Below are 22,341 nucleotides of genomic sequence, written 5' to 3'. Positions count from 1 at the left end.
AAACCAAAAATATTCCATTCCTAATCACATAAAACAAAGAATAGCAGAAAATCCGCACAGTTTTGAGGCTGGAACTGGAATGTTAGGCATTTCTTTCTTGAAAAATGACTTTAAAAAACCATTAACTGATTATGATTAAGTGGTTTTCTGTCAATCGACTTTTGTTTAATCAACTAATCGTTTCAGCTCTGGATGGCACAGATGCTTGAACAGATGTAGGCTTCTTTCTTACTTTAAAAGAGAGAGTTAAATCAATATTTCTCACCTTACGTGATATTTCCCAAGGTTTAGTGACAGCACCGAGATCACACGCTGTCATCATCATGGATCTGAGAGGATATCAGACAAACACATTTATTTTATCTTGTATGTAAAAGACTTAGAACAAAACATTCTTAAGGAGACATAGATGCTGTTATTTCTGTGTACCTGCACATGTCTCTATGGGCCTTCACGTTCCAGTTGTACTCTCCTTTGCTGACCAGCTCAAAGAAGGTGTTTCTGTTCCTAGAGGAAAACAGAATGTCTGTATATATGGGTGTAAATTACATAAAATCCACAAGGGGGCGGTATTACCTAAAAGAAGCCCACAGATCTAGAGAACACAGTGTCAAGAAACAGGCTGAGGAGCAGTTAGTGTGCTTCGCTGTAAAATAGTCACTGTGACACTGGGGCTCCGTGAATGTCTCGCTGACAGGAGATTTAACAATTTAATACGCAGTGTGTTCAGCAGAACATACTCAAAGTAAAGTGTGAGGTCCGTGGCCAGAATGGACTGTTTCAATAGCTGCATGAGGTCACTGTACTCTGTGGACGAGAGGTTGGAGAAGATATTGTGACCCTGTGGAGACAAATACAGAGATAGCATGATAAAGAATTTCTAAACACATGTCACTTTTCTTGCTGCACACAAAGAGGCTGAAACAACAGGCTACGGTCCCTGGATACATTATTGATGACATTTAGCATGAGTATTTAAAAAAGAAAGGGGCCCACCTTTATTTGAGGTCCTTTTATTCATAATTAGTCATTATTTAACATAAAGGCTCTCTTCTATTCAAGTGTCCCAGTGAGGCATGGCGGTGTGAGAGTGAACCAATATGAACAATACCAGTGTGTAATATATAGTGCATCATATTTGCTGTGCCCCATTTTATTCCAGTGTCCAGGTACATAGCATGAATTTAATGCTCTATACAGGGTCCTCAGAGATTCCAACAATGGAAAGAAACATGTGGTGTCCATGGCACATACATTACTCTCTGCTAACAATCCCACAATGCAATGTGTCACATTTAATAGATGTGAAAATGACAGTCGTGCAACACTACAGCTGTCAGGAATGATGCAAAATGACAATGACTCATAAGTGTAAAATCTCAGTTTACTGCTCACTATATAGAGTAAACTACTGAGTGGCTTTTAAATACGGGATAGTGAACGAGTGAAGAAGGGGGTCATTTTGCTTTTCCTACAGTGACGTGTCAAAACATCCTTTGTGAAAAAGGCCTGTTTGTACAGTAAAATCTTAATGGCTGAAAAATAAAGAATAAAAACATGGAGTAATAAAACTGAATGGAGCTGAGCTGGTTCAGGAGGGAAGCCAGCAGCTCTCAATAAGTAAGCAACATCTTTCACTTGAGGCTCTCTATCATTAAAACAGGCCTCTCTCTCCCCATCATGTATTATACATTCATTCACCACTTAGACACCTTCCTCTAGAGGATGGGGAGTCCATCTGTGGAGAAAATGGAAGATGAAGAGGTGATAACAGAGAAGGACCAGAGCAAGAGGATGATAATGACCTGCAAAAACAAGATCCTTAAAAACTGGATAACCACTGTTTTCCTTTCAAACCTTGACAAGACTGTCTCAGCACACCCGTGATTCCCTCCTTCAGCTCGTGTGCTCCCATGAAATATTGAACCACGTAACAGCAGAGACACAAAAGACTTCTCTCATTCTGTCACAACTGGAGCGGATGAAAGGAGGGAGGCAAGAAAAAAATAGGAAGTGAGAATGACGAGAGGAGAGGTGCAAAAGGGAGTGAGTGACGTTTAAAAGTTTACATTTTAATTAATGGTTCGTGCAGGCTGGCAGATTGAATCGTGAGCTTTCTCTTCTACTTGAATTAGCCACACTATTCATTTATATGCTAATAGGACAGCGGTAGTTCAACCCCACTATCAACAGAAACCATTATGATATTCCAAGCAAACATTTGTCAGCTTACTGTGTTGTCAGCACCACGATAATGAAGCCACTGGAACCTAACCCCGCTAAGCCTCGTCTCAGCTGCTCCCTCAAAACGTCTTTAATTACAACTTCACGCAAAACCCAGTCACCTGGTAAAATGTCTCTCTCAACCAATTACCACCAAATCTATGGTCTCTGTAATTACATTGATTTGAGGGCAGCATGAGCTATTTGTTTACTCGCTCACATACAGTACATGGTTACCTTCAGGCTCAGTGGGCACAAACGCCTTTCATTTTTTTTAAGGAAAAGTGGACTTGAACATTTTTGATTAATTTACATGGTCAGAAAGTAAAGAGAGAGAGAGATAGTACGAAAGACACTTTGATTTTGGGCAACAGTGGCTCAGGTCAAGGTTTTTGCAATGGTACAATGGAGGCACAAGTTACATTCTGTTGACACTTTGTGGGACATACGCTTATTTGCTTTCTTGCTGCAAGTTAGATGAGAAGATGGACACCATTCTCTTTAAAGAAGAATCTACCAACAGCAGCACGAGACTGGAAACAGGGGGAAACAGTTAACAGGCTTCAACAGTGAATCAAGGAAGTAACTGCCCCCAGACAAAAAGCTGTACAGCAGACAACATCCAGGAAAAACACAAGTTGTCAATTTTACCCCTCATTTTTTAATGCTGTAAAGTTTTTTTTTTAACCTTTGGACAGAACCAGGCTAGCTGTTTCCCCTGTTTCCAGTCTTTGTGCTAAGCTAAGATAAGATAAGCTAACCTATTCTTGCCTTCTGAAATGAGAGTGGTATCAATCTACTCATCGTACTCTTGACAAGAAAGCCATTTAAGGTATTGCCCAAAAATTCCAAACATATTCCTTTTGGGACACAACTTTATTCTTGTTCCACCTGCAGAATAACAGACCCTTTCTCACATCAGACATTTTGGCTTGTCATAGCAGGAAAAGCACAGAAGTTAGTAAGAACACTAAAAATGATTGCATTTCATTTAGGCAATCTAGCTCCATGATCCTGGTATTGTGCACATGCTGCCTCACTGTCATGTCTGACTGGGACACCTGATGGAACTGAGCCATTACAAAATTTGTTTCACAGTGCTTTTTTTTTCAACTGGATAATTGCAATCATTGGAAAAAAAAGGTAATTGTCATAAAGCTAATTATGAGACTTATAGTGTCTCAATGAGTGGAAGGGTATTAAGGGTTAAGGCTCTAAACTGACATAATTTGAAATGTATTGCACAACTACAACATGCAGCAGTAGGCATTAGCAGAACCTTCATGGTAACTGCATTGCAGCAGATATTGGAACATAATGCACCTCGCTCTGCAGGATCATAACAGCATGGTTGAAGTGGTGGTGCTCCAGTGTAGCAGAGGTCCCATAAAGCAGAGCAAGGGCTGAGCCCGTCCTAACACATACGCACACAAGCACAACACACACACACAGATCAGGAAGAGGGATAACGTAATCAGCATTCAACACATACTGAGAAACAAAGTCTGCTGTTGAGTCTGTTGTAATTCCCTCACCAATTCACTCTGCACGCTGTCGTCAACTTATGGCTCAATAATAAAAGAAGCTGGAGAGTCATAACCTAAACTGCAGCTCAACTGTTCAGCACTGAATATGATCATCATTTAATGTGGAGAAAAAAATACTCACGAGAACTGAGTGAACTGAGGCTTGTGCACTGACAGTGAGGCACGAGGGCCAAGAGTTAAAGTTTGGCATAATCCCTTAGTTTTTGTGATATTTTAGCGCATGTTTAGTTAGTTTTAAGCTTATTTGTCTATGAAAACACAGTTAAAATTAATGTGATAGTTATAGTATGCTGATTTGTCTGAGTTTTTCAGATGTTCAGCTTTTTAATCTAGTTTCTAGTTTTAGTATTACAGCAAAGTCAGAAAGCATCCAGAGAGTAATATGTTTTCCACTGTGTTGCCTCTGTATTCCAGCACACTGGATTTGAAATGAAACAATGACTAAGTGCTGGTATTTAGCTTTAGAGCCTGTGTACATCACATGTTGGGTGAGCACTGAAGGACTTGTTGTCCTCTTCATAAATGGATGCAGTTTTTGTACAATGAATCACAAACATAGGGATAAATTTTTCTTTTTGACCAAACCGTGAAATGCTCTTGGTTGTCCAACTCAGTCAGCTGACCTAAATCCAACTGAAAACACCAAATCTCTCCTCATGTCTGTCTGTTGTTCAAACATTGGGTCATTGATCACAAATAATAGGATATAATTTAAGTTTAGGTTTACTTGCCCAATTATTTTCTCACGCTTTACACTCATGGACAAAGTACAAAAAAAAAGGATAGAAATCCCATAATGTTCTAAGGGTGTAAACACCCACAAATAAAAGCATAAAGTCTCCACTTTAATCTCATAATATTTCTATTTAGAGTCTAACATGCTGGAATACAGAACCAAATCAAAAACTGTTTATTTTTCCCAATACATTCTCAATTATAGCTAGAGTACACCCTCTGATGAAGATGAAATACACTGCCATAGCCAATAAACTAACGGCTCTCAAATTTTGTTGCAAAGATGTGTTCATTGTGAAAATCTGCCTTATTGGCTACAAGAGCTTTATTACCTCCTTTGTCTTTTGTCACCCTAAACTAATTTTGAATTAGCTGAGTCAGCAGTTATCTAAATTCGGACCATTTAGTTCAACGTAACAAACAAAAACTCCCAACTATTTTTGACAGCTGATGTGATGAGAGCGGCAACACCAGCATTTCAAGAGCTAAATGGATGCTCACGTAGGCCAAGCAAATCAGCCAGCTGGACAGCAACATCTCGTGATGTACTTTTGTTCAACTTAAACTGTTAAAAAGTCTTTTAAGCCTTCAGATGAAAACACAAAATTGTTTCTGGTTAAAATTTTAATTCAGCTCCTGATTATGGCTGTAATCCACCTGGCTTCCATCTTGGTTTCAGACTCAGTTGACTATAATAACCTCAGCGAGGGCAGAGAACACTAACTTTAAGCAATTTTACCTGCTGATCTAAATGTGCCCAGAGTCAGCAGTGTTTACAGTCTCTTCGTTAAGCAGAGCCTTATATAAGCCTTATACAACTTGCCACTTGACTCTTGCTGATCTGGGCTGGACTACTGCAGACAGCTGCGGGTGGGAAAACACACTATAAACGGTGTGTAGGAGGGAGCGTGTTTATGTGAGTGAGAGCAAGAGAAAGCGGGAACACTTACTTTGCCTGAAAAGCGTTGTTGGTGCCCCTGTGGTCCAAGTCATGGCACACACAACCTACAATAAGCGCTAAGATCTCCACTTCTGTCAGAGTCTCCTGGAAGCCTGCCGTCTGATTGGCACAGAGGTGATGGGGCCAATGAGAAAACAAACAAACAAACAAACACACACTAAGAGCACCACAGCCACATCTCTTTTTCTCTTATTCTGTGAAACTGTGAGGAGTACATTGAATAAAAATGAAAATAAAAAAACACTCCAACAGCAGCATCTTCCAAAAAACAGCATCTCCCTAAAATGCCAGTGGGACTGCAGTAACGCAGTCACACAGGGAGATTTATGGCTTGGATGAATGGGTCCTGGAGGCCATGTGCTGAGTGAGTCACTATAGGTCATTGTGGGGATAACGGCAAAGATAGCACAGCACTCTCATTAAAACACATGGCAGGAGAGCGGAGGGGCCCAGAACAGCTTACACACTACTATTTCATTTCCCTCTGCCAATAATCAATTCAGATGGGACACCATGCATTAATGCTGTGCTTGATTAAATGAACTACACTGTGTTTGTATAAGAGCTTGTGTTTGTATGTGTGTGTGTATTAAGTGTATGTGAGAGCGTGTTGCCCCAAGGACCTGATAAAATAAAGGCCTGCTGGAACTGCATGAAGTAATTCTCTTGGGGTCTTTATTTAAACAAACATCTCTGGTTTAGCTCTGCACAGAAGTTGGGTGTTTGTATAGTTAGTAGCGCAATGTGTCGTCATTTTACGCTCTGTGATTTGAACACAGGTCAAACACAAGTGTATCTGACTTTAATAATACAGGGTATCGATAAGTCGAGAATCATAACCCGACACTTCTCACTTGTATTTTAAGGGTTAGGGTTACTGCATTTGCTGCAGCTCCATCCACCACCTCAATCTTCAGTGGTGGAACAAGTATTAGGCTCATTTATTTAAATAAAACTACCAGTGAAACAAATTCAAGTGCAAGTGCTTCAGACAAAATCCTAATTTAGCATCATGAGAAAAAATGTCCTTAAAGTATCAAAAGTAAAGGTAGACACTATAACGTATAATAATTATTATTAGGTTGTTACTACTAATGCATCAGTACATAAGTAACATTTTAGTACAGGGGCATCTGGAGGATCCTGAGATAATGTGAGGACAAAAAAAAGCTTTGATACACAGATTTGTAAAACTTTTTCAGACTGTTATGAAATACATGCAAAATATGGGATATTATTTTCTCTCTGAGCCCCAAACTGTTATTTAAATGAAACAATCTGAGAAGAAGTTTAAGGGGGAAAAAACACTTCTTAGGAGACTTCTGTCTCCTAAGTAGATGCTGCTTTTTTTTTGGAAGGGCTGGGAACCAGTAGAAGTACAATATACAGTATAAATGTACAATATATGTAGTAGAGTATAAATTTAAAGTAGCAAATAACAAACCAGGTTAGTAAAGCACAAGTACCTCTAAGTTGTATAAGTAAGTGTGCTTGTTACTCTCCACTGTTGCCGCCCTCCTCCTTATGTGGTGGGCTTTTGGTAATGCTGATTTAACGCTATGTTCATTGAGGGGAGAAGAATCCTCACTGCAGCAGCAAATTCTTTGAGAGCTCCATCAAAGATCAGATCTAAGTGTATGAACCTTTGCTACCGATCATCAGTCTAATCATCTACAGTCAGAACGATCTTTACCGTCAGCATGGCAAACATGCATTGACAGACGTTGAAGGCATGTCTCCAGTTGTGATAGAGGACCATCCTGTAGTTTTTTCTGACAGTCAGCAGCCATCTGCACAGTGTCTGGAGGGGAAGACAGAAAGAGAGAGAGAGAGAGAGAGAGAGAGAGAGAGAGAGAGAGAGAGAGAAAGAGAGAGATGAGCACATGGGTCAGCAGTCATCGTGAGGATACCAAAGGAACAGTGCTCGGTGCAAATTCAGTCAAGCATTCAGAGGAAACAGACGAAGAAAATCAGTGGTCTTACCTCATAGTCAATCTTGAATTTCTGCACCATCCCCAGCTCCATAAACATTCTCAGAGCGGCCGTTATCATGGCGTCAACGTCCAGAGAGAAATCGTCAAAGGACAGCTTATCAATGCCCAGCTCGCAGACCAGGGGAATGTTAGCAGCCTGTTTCGTCATGGTAGGATTAAAAACATCGAGGGCGAAAGGGAATATGAGAATTCAGAGAGCAGAAGAGGTTGAAGAGGTCAGAGGATGCTGTGCCATTTTCAGATGATACATAGAAACAGGGAGACATGCTAATTAAGACTCTGAGGACTCATTCGGAGAGGGTTAAGATTAATGAGGGAGAATTTCACCGCTATTTACTTTCAGAGCTCATTGACAAACATAGTTGTCCGGTAGTAATCATCAACAGCTTTTTTTTTTCCATCGTTAAACAAACAAAATCACATAACACATGCATGATTCCAATTAACCATATTCACATTGAAGCATCCGTGTCTTCTGTCTTCGGTCTGGTCTAATGAGCACAATGAGCAGTTAAAGTCCTTTCTGGCTCTAGTCAGCATTTGTAACACAACCATTTCATGCAGTCTAACCTGCACCTCACTCCAATGAGACAAAGCTGTCACAAATCTGTGTTGTGGTTTCAGTACAACGCCGTCTCTTTTCTCTTCTTCTGTTGTCTGACAGCCAGCGGAGCCCAGTGTTTCCCTCACAAATGTTAGCCTGTCAGGTCAGCAGGTATTCTCCTCTCTCTTAATTCACAGCCCCGGGTTACAAAATGTCAGCCAGGTTTGTTTGCCGCTGCTAAGACTCTATATGTAGAGCAGTTATGAAAGAAAGTGGGGGAAAGGCAGGAAGCAGAGCACAACGCTGGATGAGGGGGCTGAAGGATCACACAAGCACACTGGAAAGCAGGGTTCCTATACTTCACGGTAACGGCCACAGGGGAAAACCTACACATGAAAGTGCAGGAAAATAGGTCATATCTATATTTCAGAAATGTCCTGCCAATTTAAAGTGTAGATATTTTCATTTTTTCATCTTTATAAATAATGCATTGAGAATCATTGCCTATTGATCGGAGTAATCCATTTCAAATACCACAATTAGTTTATTTTCATTGGGGAATTCCCAGCCCATATTTATGCCTACATGCTACCATGGTTCTTTGGAGGAACTGGAGAATGAAGTCTAGAAGACATGCTGCCAGTGAATCCTGTCTGTTGCCATAGATTTTATCTTTCCCATTACAGTTAATGAGATATTGTCATTTAATTAGAAAAAGCATACCTTAATTAAAGGGCTGGTGAGCAACGCAAATGCATTGTGAGCTAAATGTCCAAGAATTTACCTTCCTGTAAACCACAGCCTCAGAGAAATCTAAGTCTACTCTACTGCCGTTGTCTTGCTTCATACTTTAATGAAACAGAGGAGTTTAATGCACCTTTAATACTGTTAATTTCTTTAATATGTCTCAATTTAACCGAATATCAAGCCAAGATATTAAGGAATGCATCTACTGAAGTAGGAGAACAATTAAATTATATTATGGCAATTATCTACACCATCAGCGCAAACCTGATAATCACAAATTGTAATCTACTCTGAGAGTGTTTATACTCTGTAAACTACAGAAGACGACATCCTCATCAGAAAAGGCAGGATCGGAAAATATTTGCATGGTTCCTTTTGGAAGGCAATGACAAACGATCTATTTTGTCACTGAGGTATGAGGACTTGTTGGACTACTCCAGGTCACTAGGGTGTAAGAAATGACTCCACATCATCCCTCATCCTCTACTGTGTAGGAAAAGTATCTTTGAACATGGTTATTCAGAGCTGCAATTGGTCTTTTGGCAACATTTGTTGTTTCATTAAAGGGATTTTATACATTTTATAACAGAAACAACATAAGCCCCTATGAGCCTGGTCTTGGTTTACAGGTTTAGTTTATAGAAAAAGGCTGATGTTATTCTATGTTTTTTTTTACCACTATAAAAGGAAAAGGCTTTAAAAACAAGCAATGTCTTGAGTTGTGACTTTAATATCTGTGTTGAATCCCCCAGACTACTGTAGCTGTTGAGAGAAACAAATGGGTTTGCAGAGACAAATGTAATGAAGGCAACTGTGAATATCTGTTACCTTGAATTTGTCAACTTCAGTCTTGGAGCAAGTGGCATGGTACGACAGAACCTGCAAAAATAATGACATAGTGTCACTTAAGGTATTTTTCAAATCATTAAAATAACCAGTAGGGCTTTAAGTGAAGCGCAACTGTGGCTACGGCTGAAAATACTGCACATCTGTATTACTGCATTTCAGTGGATCTTCCAGATGAGGAAGTTAACGCTAGAAAACAGTCTACAAGAGCAGAAATGTCAGCCCTGATTCCATCGCCATGTTCCCTTCATTTCCTGAGAGAAATACCTCGCACAGACCTGCAGTTGCTTATTTGATCATAAACGCTCATGTTTATTCAGAGCTGCCAGAAGCAATGCATCTACATATTAGTGCATTCTGTGTCTCTCCTTTAACTGCTTCATCTCTCTGCTCTCCTCTCCTCCTATCTTGAAACAGAGCGGTGCTAACTACCATAATGCACCTGAAAGCTCCCTATTGTAATTTAAGGACATACTGTAAAGGCTGACTCGTGCTGAACAGCTACATATCGCAGGGCAGATGAGGGATTGCTTTTCACTGCCTCTCATTAATTTTCAATAAAACCTTTGTGAGAAGGTTATCTACAAAGAGAGATCAGCACTTTTTTCATGTGCACATTCTTGTGGAAATATGAAACTAAAAAAAAAAAAAAAGAAAGAAAGAAAGAGGAACCAAGCACAAAGACCCCATGCAAGAGCCGTTGTTTCCTGTAAGTTCTGGGTAAATGTGTCAGCACAGAGCATATGTCGTCTGGAAAGGAAAATAAAGACATATGCCTAATGAAATAGATGAACAAATAGGACGCGCAGTGAAAACATCATCTGAGGGAGGGCATGAAGCTAACATAAACACAATGAACACAGAGGCATGACAAAAGGAAACTGAAGTAGAAAGCAGGAACAGCACAGAATCAACTGAAGTCAACACTCTGAAGCAGCGTAACAGTTGGCATGGTAATGGTTTGCAAATTTGAGCAGATAAAAAGATTTGTTGTTCAAAACGAAGGGAAAAAGACTGCATATTTTCTTTTTCGAAATGTGATATGAGGTAGTTTATCAAATGAGATGTTGTGTTCTTACATCCAAAGCCACTGATTGCTTGGCCCAAGACTTCTTCACCTGATCGTACATGATGGTGTTGTTGATGCCCAGTCCGCAAAAAATCACAAACGCCTGAGAACAGAATAAAACGTTGAAACACTTAATCACAATAGTTTCCAATACACAGACAGGATACTTTATATAAAGCATATATAGATGCAAGTGTGATACCTCAAAGAGACGCTGGTCTGCATCATCAAATGGTTTCCCGTCGAGCCTGTTCAGCACTTGTGCGACACCTGTTACACAAAGTCAATTTAGCCATACAATACGACATTAACGGGTAACATTTTAAGCTTGATATTGGCAAAGCTCTGGTGCACATAACCTGCCTCCAATTAAAAGAGGATCAAACCCACACACTCCATGTCATTGACTAACATGCATTATTAATGGAAATTAAGCAGAGACACATCATCCTCTCACATAGGTAGCCGTATGTGTGAAATATGCAGAAATTGTACAATAGTGAGTGCGCTTTCAGTAGAATCAATGGAAACAGTTGTACTGAAGAGACTAAGGCTACATATATATTATACTGACACGTGGTTATGCAAAATGACAAAAATATAGCACTGGCAAAACTGGATTTCAAATTAATGTTGCCTTTGAAAGGAAATTCAGTCGTTGTCGACAATGCTGCAAAGCCTTTTTATGTTTAGAGAGCTCCTCGCATCATCCAGCTGAGAACAGAAAAGGCTTTGTTGATAAAGAACAAACATTTAATTGATAGACACTGACTTTTATTGTCGCTGAGAAATTATGCTAAAAAGTAATTACACAATACATTACCATTTTTATTTTCCTCTAGGAGTTCAAAGAAACCTGCCACAGTGACATTTTCATTTCAATGTATAGCTGGAAATCCATAGAGGTGAACGGATTAGCACTGCAGCTAAAAACAATTTTCATTGTGGTGTCATTAAATTTAAAATAGGGGGCTGATGCCTTCTCAGATCTATTATTGTTCTCTCTGTAATGAGCATGTAGTTTGTGATGAGTTGTAGCATAGGTATCCCCAAGCACAGGCAAATTAAATGGCTGCTCAGAGCCCTGCGGCCGTCACATAATCTTTAACTACACCGCTTCCCAGTGTCACAAATGTTATTTTGCATTATCATAAAAATGATCAAAAACCATCACATCACTTACAGTTCCATTATTAGTTTTTACATAGATGACCCATAGTGTTGTGTGGCTGTACAATGCAGTTTATTCACTAGGTGTGGTGGGTGGAGAGGGTGTCACATTCTGCTTAGAGTCTCACAAAGCTTTAGGCCAGACCTGAGCTGCAACCAGCTCAGCACTGCATTAACTCTAGAGGCATTATACCACATTACACCAAGCTTTATTTATTTATTTATTTAGTGGCACAACAAACAGAGATGTCTTTTGTCTTTCAGGAGCAGTCAACCGATCTTACACACAAAATGACACAGGAATGGTTAAAAAACAACAGCACTCATGTCCTGGAGTCACCATGTCAGAGTCGAGATCTCAATCTCACCGAGAATAGACTTTAAGAAGGCCATTCACTCACAATCACCATGCAACCTGACAGAGCATGAGCAGTTTTCCAAAGAAGAGTGGGGAAAAATGTGCAAAGCTGACAGAGACCTATCCACACAGACTCAAAGCTTTAATTGCTGCCAAAAGTGCAACAAATACTGACTTGGAGGAGGCAAATACTTCAGAAAGCAAGTATTTTGTATTTTACAAAATACTAAACATAGATCACTTTGTAGAGATCTGTCAAAAAAAAAAGCCACTTTAAATCTACTTTGATTCAGTGTTGTGAGACAATGAAAGGCTGTCAATAACGAGCAGAAACTAAATGCACACCTTCACATGCTTAATATGGTCATACTGCTGGTCTGATGTTCAGTCAGCAGGTGAGAGATCTGAATCCTGACCTGATAGTGTGGCAGTCTGTGACAGTCTGTGACAAATGTCATTAGTGGCCTGTCCTGTGTTGAGCAGACCGAGTATGATCTAAAAAATCAGCCATGATGAAACTCCAGTTACACTCGCACTATAGTGGCGTCTTTCTGGCCTGAGGCAATTCACTTAAATCATTCATTTACTTTTTTTAAATGTTATCTGGTTGTGATGAATTTATGAGCTAAAAATTTCACTGCACATTGCTAAAGAAAGTGCTAAAATGGATTTTTCTCACATTTGATACTTGACATTAAATCTCATTATTGTGGTTACAGTCACAGCAGTATTTCTTGTGGTTACATTCTGAAGGAGCTGGCTTTAACCTTGGCAGATGACACAAGGACATTTGTTTTCTTACTGTATGTATCTTGACTTGAGAATTTCATCTCCTGCTGCTTTGTTTGTATAATGGTTTTTCACTCCAGATCCTCAGGTGCCACCCACACACACTGCATTTCTTTCCCCTTCACTGTTTCTGTTCTTCCTCTTCCCTCTCCCCTCCCCAACAAATGCACTTACACTTACGCAAAAAAAAAACCCTGAAAAAACTGTGCACACACACACACGCAGATCTAAAACCAACCATCGGCGGCAAATATGCTGATCATTTTGCACTCAGATAAAACTAATGACTTCCTGCGTCAAACCTCAGCAGACCAAGTGGAGTTGCTGTCATTGCTCCTCCCTGCAATATCCAGCAACAAAACCAGACGAGAGATCAATGATTTATCAGAGTGTCAGTGTGGTGTTGGCCTGGGGCTGATTCACAAACACAAAGCACACAGCCAGAAGAAGGGGACTCCACCTCATGTGGAGTGATGGTGCAGCATGGATCTAATCACACACATGCAGCCTCAGCTGAACGCAAGCTCAACCTCCCCTCTCCACTACTGTCTACAATGCAGTATAGACGGAAGAAAAGAAATACGTAAGTGCTAGATGATGTTAGTGCTGAATATATAACTGCATAATAGGTACAAAATGTGGACCCCTCTGTCTTACGTTATGTAACGTCACTGCTACAACTTTGATATTTTAGATAACACTGTGAGTCTTTACTCTATGGTAACAGTTTACTGTTTCAACATGACAATGCCCATGTGAAGAGAGGTCCATAAAGAAATGGTTATCCCAGTTTGGTGTGGAAGAACTGGACTGGCCTTCACAGAGCCCTGACCATCCATCCAACACCTCTGACGAGAGCTGGAAAGCCGACTGTGGCTGAATGAAAGCAAATCCCTACAGATGCATGCTTGTCCACATACTTTTGAACATACAGTATATAGCAGTTCTCTAAATTTAATCTCTTTTTGCCAACATATGCAAAGTTGATAAATGATTAATGTTAAATATCAAGTAGGTTCAGGAGCAAAGGGAGTAGCTTAACTTACCAATGATTTGGTGGTTGCTGTTCCATATGGGAACACAAAGCACAGAACGGATGTGGAAGTCTGAGAACTGGTCTGCCTAAAAAGGGTGAGAGTGTAAGTACAGTATGATATGAGGATTACCATGCATCCTCATTAAAAAACACATTTTCATGCTCTGTGCTTAGTATTATACTTTGGTTTTATCTCTAAGTATAGATGAGTATAGATATTGAAAATATAGTATCAAATTATATTTTCAACATTGGAGTATTAACTATGCATACGTGCCTCACCTCTAATGGAAGAGCAGTGCTACGTGGAAACACAGGAACAGTAGGATGCAGAGCATAGTACGTTTTCAAAGTGAAAAGCAGCAAATTTCCACCTCTATTCATTTCAGCAAGAGCCTGATGGGTGCCTTTTCGCCCAGCTGACCGGTAATGGCAGTGCCATAAATGAATACACATTTTCTGTTTTTCTGCCACTGCTACTTAAAGTTGACCATGTCAAACTTTTGCTGCTTGCAGCTGGCTGCAGAGCTGACTGCTGCGCTAGCTGCTGTGGGACTCTGTTTAGATCTTTGCGGCATCAGCACTGGCCGAAGTGGCTATCGTTTCCTGGTTTGAAAGGGTCTTTATCCTAGAGAGATCAATTAACAGCTGACAAAATGCAAAAGTGGGTAATATGCAATTCCTCACCATGTGTTGCCAATAAGAAAAGATTTAATGATGTTTATGAAAAAGTACTACAACATTTCCAAGAGGCTTCATCAGTGTGTTCTGAAACCATCTTGAATGTATCGTCAAGACAGCAACATAAACTGATAAACAGCTCAGAGATGGCTGTTGCAGTTTGACACTGATGGTCTACTTAACTTCTGTTTCAAAACATCTGTCCATGCATGTGGCGTCAAAGTGTAAATAGAGGTTTAGAGCACCACACAAGCCAGTGGAACTGCAGAGGCCTATCGGATGAAGTGTAAAACGTCTTTAATGCCCATCAGTAAGTCTAGTTTTGACATTGTAGTTATAGAACACACAGAGGACCAAGAATTGTCTTCCAATCATTTTACTCAGATAAAATCCCTGTGACCCCTGACGATGTGAAGGGAGCGGCACTGTGTGTTTACCTCAGCGTCGAAGCGAGGATCCTGATAGGCGTCACTAATGTTCACGGGTAGTCCTGTGGATGCTACCAGCTCCGCAATACTGTTGTTGATGAGCCAGTCTGAGTAAGATGATTTCTCCATACTGTCCTTGAAACTAGGGTGAGATTATAAGAAGGGAAGATGACAGTTTTCACTGAGGAGAGGCTTTGATTCTAACATTTTTCTAACATGCTCCTTAAGCTGATAACTATGTTATCATCAAAACAAAAATATACCCTTTTTTGGGCATTTATACCCTGGGTTCAAGTGAAAAAAAAAAGGCTTTTATTCTCTTTCACACCTGAATTGCAAAGTTTGCTAAAGGCCACTCTACTATCTATTTCTACTTGTGAAACCTCTTTCACGTTGACTTGGATTTAATGAACCTCTCATACAGTAGATATCGTTTAGCTTCTCCTGCAACTTATGAAGTGCTGAAAAGTTAATTGTGTGATTGTCTTCCTCATTGCCAAACGCCCCCACATGCTGCCACTGAAACACCTGCAGCACTGCTCAGGCTTATTGCAGTGGGCTAATGCTGACTTTTTACCTTCAAACACAACAAGGTAAATGTTCAGTGTGGCTCATGTGGTATTCCCACATTAGAATAAAAATGGAGAGACACTCATGTCAGATCTTATGAATACCTTTGATCTAATGATAGGGCTGTGAGTGTGGATGTGAAACCCACAGTGCAGCAGGGAATAGACCCTGTGAGTGAGATGGCAAGATACCTAACCTCCTTTTTCTTTCTCTCGCTCTTTCTCTCTTCACTCTCTGTGTCTCTTCACTGTCTCATGTCTGTCATTTAGCTGCCACAGACGCACTGGCAGCACTGTACACTCGCTCAATGTTATCCTCCCCATGGGGGGAGGCTGGGGATTGTGAGGCACATTTGAAAACGTACAGTACGCTCGCCTTTTGACACCAAATTTATTCACCTAATTACTCACATAAATCTTGCGCAGCAGCTTTTGTCATTCAGATGTAAACCTTTAAGAAAACGAGGGTCATCACAGAGATACTGTACCTTTTTTCATTTCAGCTTGATTTGAAATGTTTTGTATTGTTATTACCTGAAATTACAAATCGACTGTTTATTTAATATATGACACCAGAAACACAGACGCAGAAGGGAACTTGCTGAGTCAAAAAGACTAAAATTGGCCAGTCAAGCAAACTTAAATTTCTTTGATTATGACTTGTCTCTTACTGTCGGTATCTCCAGTGTCATGATTACTGTTGCGGCTATCGCTATTGCCTTGGAGTGACCGTATCAGTTATGGCAAGTGCAGGACTTGGGGGATAATTTGTCTTCCTTTCAGCATTGGTTTTCATCCATAAACATCCCACACGATTTTAAGCCTCTCTTTCTCCACTCAGTCATGCCTGGCAGTGGAGAGAAGCAGCAAAACCCGATTAATTAGGGCTCCTACAGTATGCCTCCTATTCAGAATCAGCATGTTACTCCCACAGCACTACAGAATATTCCATTTTTATACTTTCCATATTTTTTGTCCTTGATGGAAGCTTTACAGATTCAAACAAGGCTATGTGCTGATTTTACAGGTGCCATGGTGACAAAGGCAATCAAAGGTGGAGATATGATTATTAAGTGAAAAGGTTACTGGTATGAGAAGATGGAAAATTAAAAGCAAAGCTTTGTTTTTCATCAGGCCAGATGTTACTGAGGAGCAGAATAGAGTTTAACACCAGAACACCATACATACCTGCTTTCAGTGTCCGCACTACATTTAGGGGACAGTAGCTCAAACGACTTGGTGAACTTCACCACCTGAGAGATTTGAAATAGAGGAAATTACTAAAGTTCTTGTAAAAATTGCACAGAGCTGCATAGTATTTACCCGTAAAAACACTAAGACTAACAGAGAGAACAGACATGCACATGCACAAACATACAGGCAGGTAAACATAGACATTCAGACAGCAGAGAGAAAAACAATACCGGTGACTCAATGTCCTCCAGCAACTGAACAGAGCAGCGCTCACACTTCAGCAACGTCTGGGCACGGTGCATGATCTTCCTGACAATCTTCTCCAGGTCAGTCTGCTCCTCAAACAGGTCATTGACTACCTCCAAGAGTGCCTGAACACCAGCAAAAGAAAAAGATACCACTAGCACTATTCCCAACAATCTGAACCATGCGCTGTTGTAAAACCCACTGAATGGGAAATCTGTGAGCAAGTAATAATGGGGACCCTTTAAATAAAGTTTTGCCTCATTCAGCTGTTATAGAATGATTATTATTATTTTCCTTAAACCATAAACTAAGAGGATGATATAACGTAATTATTTCCCCAATAAAAGTAAATTAGGCCCTTTATCTAAGGCAGTGCCAATCCAATTTAAAACACAAGCACATAAAAATCATATGGTGTAAAGGGAGCTCTCCTCATTTCTCTCCTCTGTTCACTGAGCTGTGTTCTCATTATGTTCTCTTCCATCACAGATCAATGTGTGACATGAATTAGTGCATCTCTTAACATTCCCTAGGAGATTTAGATCATGGACCAAGCCCCTCATCTGGATACAGTCCCATCCCCCTCTACAGATCCAGAAAAAAAAACATGTCCATGCAGGGCTGCATGCTGCTCTGTGATCCCCATTGCAGTGGCAGCAAGTGGGCTGCTGCTGATCAATACTTAGCCTCAATGTCAGCATCAGGGGGGAGGAAGTAATGCTGATCCCAGGGAAGGTGGGTGGGTGGGTGGGTGGAAGGGTGGGGTTATATTATCCTGGTTGGGCCCTTACCCGGCTCCTGTCATACTCCTTCCTTGAAGCAGCAAACAGTTGAGCATTAGAGATTGCAATGCCACAGAATGGCAGGTACATCTGCAGCACCTGTGGATATATTGTACACTGTCATTACTGAGCTATACAGAAAAAACAACATGGTTATTCACCAAGGAGCAATCATTGCATAGCTATTACATACATACATGACTTGAACTGCCCAAAACCTACAACTGAAAGACTTTGGTAGAGTTACTTTTTAATGCAGTTATGTAATAACTGTTGAAATGTGACATGCACCTGTCACATTTTTGAAACATCTTTCCTCTCTGGAATTTTTGCCATCTCGTACATTCTTGCCAATGGTGTCACACTATTCTACTCATCTATAGATGCACAAAGCATAGCAATGGTTTGCAGAGGTTTTATGATGAATGAAATGCATTTAGCATGTTTGTTAGACCTCAGTCTTTAATGTCGTAATGTTATGTTTTAGAACTGGGTATAAAATTAAAGTTAAATTGGATGAAAAAAAAAAAGTGAGTGAGTAATATTTTCATCCAAGAAAAACTTAGCTTCTGAACTGGAACAAATAAGAAATGGCCTTTAATTGGCATCATTACTTACTAGGACAAATAAATCAATTCAACTGACATTTTACCATTTGACTGAATAGTCTGACTTACGTGTGCCTCGGGCTGATTATATAAATTCCCTTTTTCACTCATATTTTCCTCACATAAATAATGTAATCACTTGATGCAGCCTAATGACTATAGTTGATATGTATCCAGAAAATCAAATCAACGTCTCACTTGTTTGGAATCGAGCTACGTTTCTTTCTTACTCGACCGCTGTTGATTCACAATGAACAGCAACATGCAAGCAAACCTCTCCAGAAGAAGCAGAGAGGTGGCTGAACTGCATTCTACTAAAGACAGCTGGGATGTGAATACACAGGTTGATTTCTATACGACTACAATTACTCCACAATGTGGCCTTATCTGAGACACATTCAGCCCCTATAACATGGAATCAATAGAATTTAGGCTGTGTGCTTCCTTACTCTGCCTCTTTGTTTAGTTATCTATCTTTAGAATCTGGCTGCTGTGTAAACAATACAATCAGTACAACAAACCCACTAATATTTACCAGCCTTCAGTGCGACCTGAGGGTAGGGACACTACAACAATACATGAATGGGAAGTTACTCAGCTGTGGCTGCTGATACAAGGATATCTCTTTCACCTTTCAGAAAAGATAATGTATCAGTTACTCATCGGCCACAAATGAACATGTGAGGAACACAGTCCTATAGCACTGTGTTGAAAGTGTGAAGCTTTTACCTCTGACCTACTCAAAAGTTTAGTTTTTTTTTTTTTAGGTAGTCTACAGGTTCACAGCCTGGACTTAGGGCACTCATGAGGATTGATGTTATGTGCAGTTGGACTAATATTGGCGAGTCATATTTGTTTGATATACTTGAGCATAAAATACATACGTGTATTTAAAATACATTAATATTCAAGAAGTGAGCTTACTCTGTGCTCTGTGCTTACAATTGATTAATAAATTCATGTGACAACCTGACAACTCTAATTGCTGGGTTCACGATCATTGTGGACCTAAAACGGCATCACAGATGGGAAAAGGCTGAAAGACTCTGCTCTAATTGCTACAATTTCCCCTTACAATCAAACACGTCTCCTGGGTTGGCTACATATATTTAATCTCTCACTCTATATTTCAATGGTAGGAGGGCTATCTGAATTTAAATAGCATGTCGGCTCCAGCAAGAATGGATTGTTTATACTAAGAAAAGACTCCTACAAGAAAGGAGCGAAAGAATGAGGGAACGTATACAATGGTGGAGAAGGAAAACATACGTGTTTGAGAGGAAAACATGAGCTTTGTCACTGTGCTATTGAACATATGTGTCTTTGGCTGGTTTTATAGTTTTGTTTTGTGTTTTGTTGTATTTTGGACGACCACAATAATGAAAATAAGCCATTTGGCTTAATTGTGTTTTTATCCTGAATGATAGTAATTACCAACAAGCACGATATAGGATTGAGCTTATCTAATAGTGCATTTTTAATCTTCAGATAAATTCAATCAATCATCACCATCAAAAACAGATTTTTTCTGCTCTGGCATGTCGCACTGATCTGCACATTATGACACTGTTTAGAAATGTGCTCTGTGCAAATTAAAATCATTACTAATTGTAACATGATGTGAAATATTACTCTGTCGTGCTAATGGGTAAATTAACTTTATGCACTTCATTCAGTCATTATACCTAATCAAGCGCCTTATGCAGTTGTTTTCAGACAGAGAAAACAGATAATACTCATACATAATGCTATTTCCGCTGTCCTCTGGAATTCTCTAATAATGATCTTCCAGAAAGGCAGTGGCCATCAATAGCCCCAGCAGGAGTAGATTCATTAGTGAGCTGGACTTTGGGGATCTGGCTATGGATCTGCCTGTGGAACTAACAGGCAAACCCAAGAAAAGCGCTGCTTTCTCTAATTACATTCTGTCAGGCAGGCCATTATACAAGGTTGCATTACAAACAAGACGTTTTTGCCTAGAGACCTGTGGACTGACCAGTAAAGAGTGGTTTAATAACGAAACTAAATGGCCAAGGCCTAAGGGACAGTCAGTTCCTCTAACGTCAATGACTTCCTTTTGCACAACTGGAATTTCATATGAAGCAAACCAAGATAAATTACACAGCCAACACTTTCTTTCTCCTCTTAGCCCCTGAATAGCAACTACCAGTTGATTTAAAAAGCTCACTTTGCGCATGGGGTATGGTGAAGTTACTGTTACTGTTGTTTTGCCAAGAATTGCTCTCAGGGAGAAAAAAAAATGAAGTTCTCCATTTTCTCCAATCTCATATAGGACTCCCTGGCTTGTGTCAGCAAAGTGCATAGCAGTTTTGCAAATACACTTAGCAATGATTGCTTCTTTTGAAGGTGACATCAAATATTTATGCAACAGGAACCTACACCTCAACGCATTTCTAAAAGTCACTGTTATATATTCAAAACATGAATATCTACAAAAATAGCGTCATGAAAAACATGTATTAAAATATACTTAACAGAGCAGGCAAAAACAAATGATCCCTCCTTTCTTAAGTATGGCACCATAAAATTTACAAATCACAATTTCATGCAGCCACACTTAGATTTTGAAACACACTCAACTGACTGGCTGTAATGTAATGGGTAATCATACAACACAGCTAATAAACACTGTACCACACCAGTAGTGCTGCTCAATAGATATTATCCATAAATAATTAAATAGTTCTACACATTGCAGGTACATGGAAAAAAAAGCCAGGAGCAAAAGAGAGGTCACAATAACTAAGCAGCAGATGTTGCATCAGCACAATAACATCTAAACAGATTGAGTTTTGTTAACACTTACTGCTCCTCCAAAGAATCTTCCCGTGGCCACTGAGAATTCTGGAAACTTTTCTACTGGATTTATGAAACCTTTCACACAAGTTCACACAAAACCTAAAAAGAAATGCGTCCTTTATTTCACAAGATAAACTGTGATATGATTGGTGATATGGGAAGAGAGCATAGTAACAAAGACTGAGTGGATTTTGTGTCAATAATTTACAACAATCGTGTCTTCAGTTTTATCTCAAGGGGTCATTGCCATTATTGACTCTAAAATAAGAATGTAGTGTAACAAAGCATCACTGGGTAACGTTCAGATCTAAGGAAAAGACCTTGGTTAATTTAAGACATGGATTAAAAATGTAATTTGAAAAACTGCATATAAAATATTTGTGTATATTAATTACTCATAAGCAACAAGTAACTCATTGACAGAGAAAGCTAGATTGAAAACTGTCCCTACCTTGTATTAGGACCAGACCAAACAGTCAAGGTTGATTTAGTCATTGAATTTATTCACAAGAGCATCAAGGGAACCTCATTAACACCAACACACTGCCACCGCTCTTGGCAGCAATACAAGGTTGTTTACACATGCTAATTTCTTGTCTGAGAAAAGTAGTGTAATCAATTAACATCAATAATTAAGAATTACAGTCCAAATGAAGGAATTTGCAGACTAACATTAGAGGGTAGCGGCACCATGCATATTGTGGTAGTTTGACCTCATGGTGTGCCCTGAATGTGTAGTCATTGAGGGTAACTTTGTAGTACGCTCATAAATTTGAGAAGCAAAATGTGGTCTGTGTCAGATATAACAAAAAATACAGATTGCTTTTGTTTCAGCTGCCGCTAAGGTTTTCTGAGGTGGAAACTGCTGAAAACAATCTTTCTACAAACTGTGACTATGGGAAGTATTAAGTAAGGTATTACATACATTTCCTAATTAAATAGCACTGGCACTGTTGCCTTGCATTAAGAGTGTCCAGGTTCAAGCCCCGGTCTG

The 22,341-nt window shown here is 39.7% G+C and overlaps 1 protein-coding gene across 3 annotated transcripts in view; it reads right to left on the bottom strand.

Moving 5' to 3' along the window:
* The window catches only part of pde11a (phosphodiesterase 11a), a 52,845-nt gene that overhangs the window by 9,155 nt on the left and 21,349 nt on the right, over positions 1–22,341 (bottom strand). For all 3 annotated transcript variants that reach the window (XM_041057198.1, XM_041057199.1, XM_041057195.1), the window contains exons 3-17: positions 17,929–18,018; positions 17,122–17,262; positions 16,886–16,950; positions 15,138–15,270; positions 14,030–14,105; positions 10,869–10,936; positions 10,677–10,769; positions 9,580–9,630; positions 7,450–7,596; positions 7,160–7,267; positions 5,456–5,565; positions 3,547–3,637; positions 741–841; positions 430–507; positions 266–329 (exon numbers count right to left, since the gene is read on the bottom strand). In XM_041057198.1, the coding sequence (XP_040913132.1) occupies positions 266–329; positions 430–507; positions 741–841; positions 3,547–3,637; positions 5,456–5,565; positions 7,160–7,267; positions 7,450–7,596; positions 9,580–9,630; positions 10,677–10,769; positions 10,869–10,936; positions 14,030–14,105; positions 15,138–15,270; positions 16,886–16,950; positions 17,122–17,262; positions 17,929–18,018 (1,416 nt within the window). The remainder of the gene's footprint in view (positions 1–265; positions 330–429; positions 508–740; positions 842–3,546; positions 3,638–5,455; positions 5,566–7,159; positions 7,268–7,449; positions 7,597–9,579; positions 9,631–10,676; positions 10,770–10,868; positions 10,937–14,029; positions 14,106–15,137; positions 15,271–16,885; positions 16,951–17,121; positions 17,263–17,928; positions 18,019–22,341) is intronic.

This window comes from Toxotes jaculatrix, chromosome 15, assembly GCF_017976425.1.
Source record: "Toxotes jaculatrix isolate fToxJac2 chromosome 15, fToxJac2.pri, whole genome shotgun sequence".
NCBI classification, from domain to species: Eukaryota; Metazoa; Chordata; class Actinopteri; family Toxotidae; genus Toxotes; species Toxotes jaculatrix.
The sequence above is the reverse complement of the archived record's forward strand: the minus strand, read 5'-3'. Positions and strand labels throughout refer to the sequence as shown.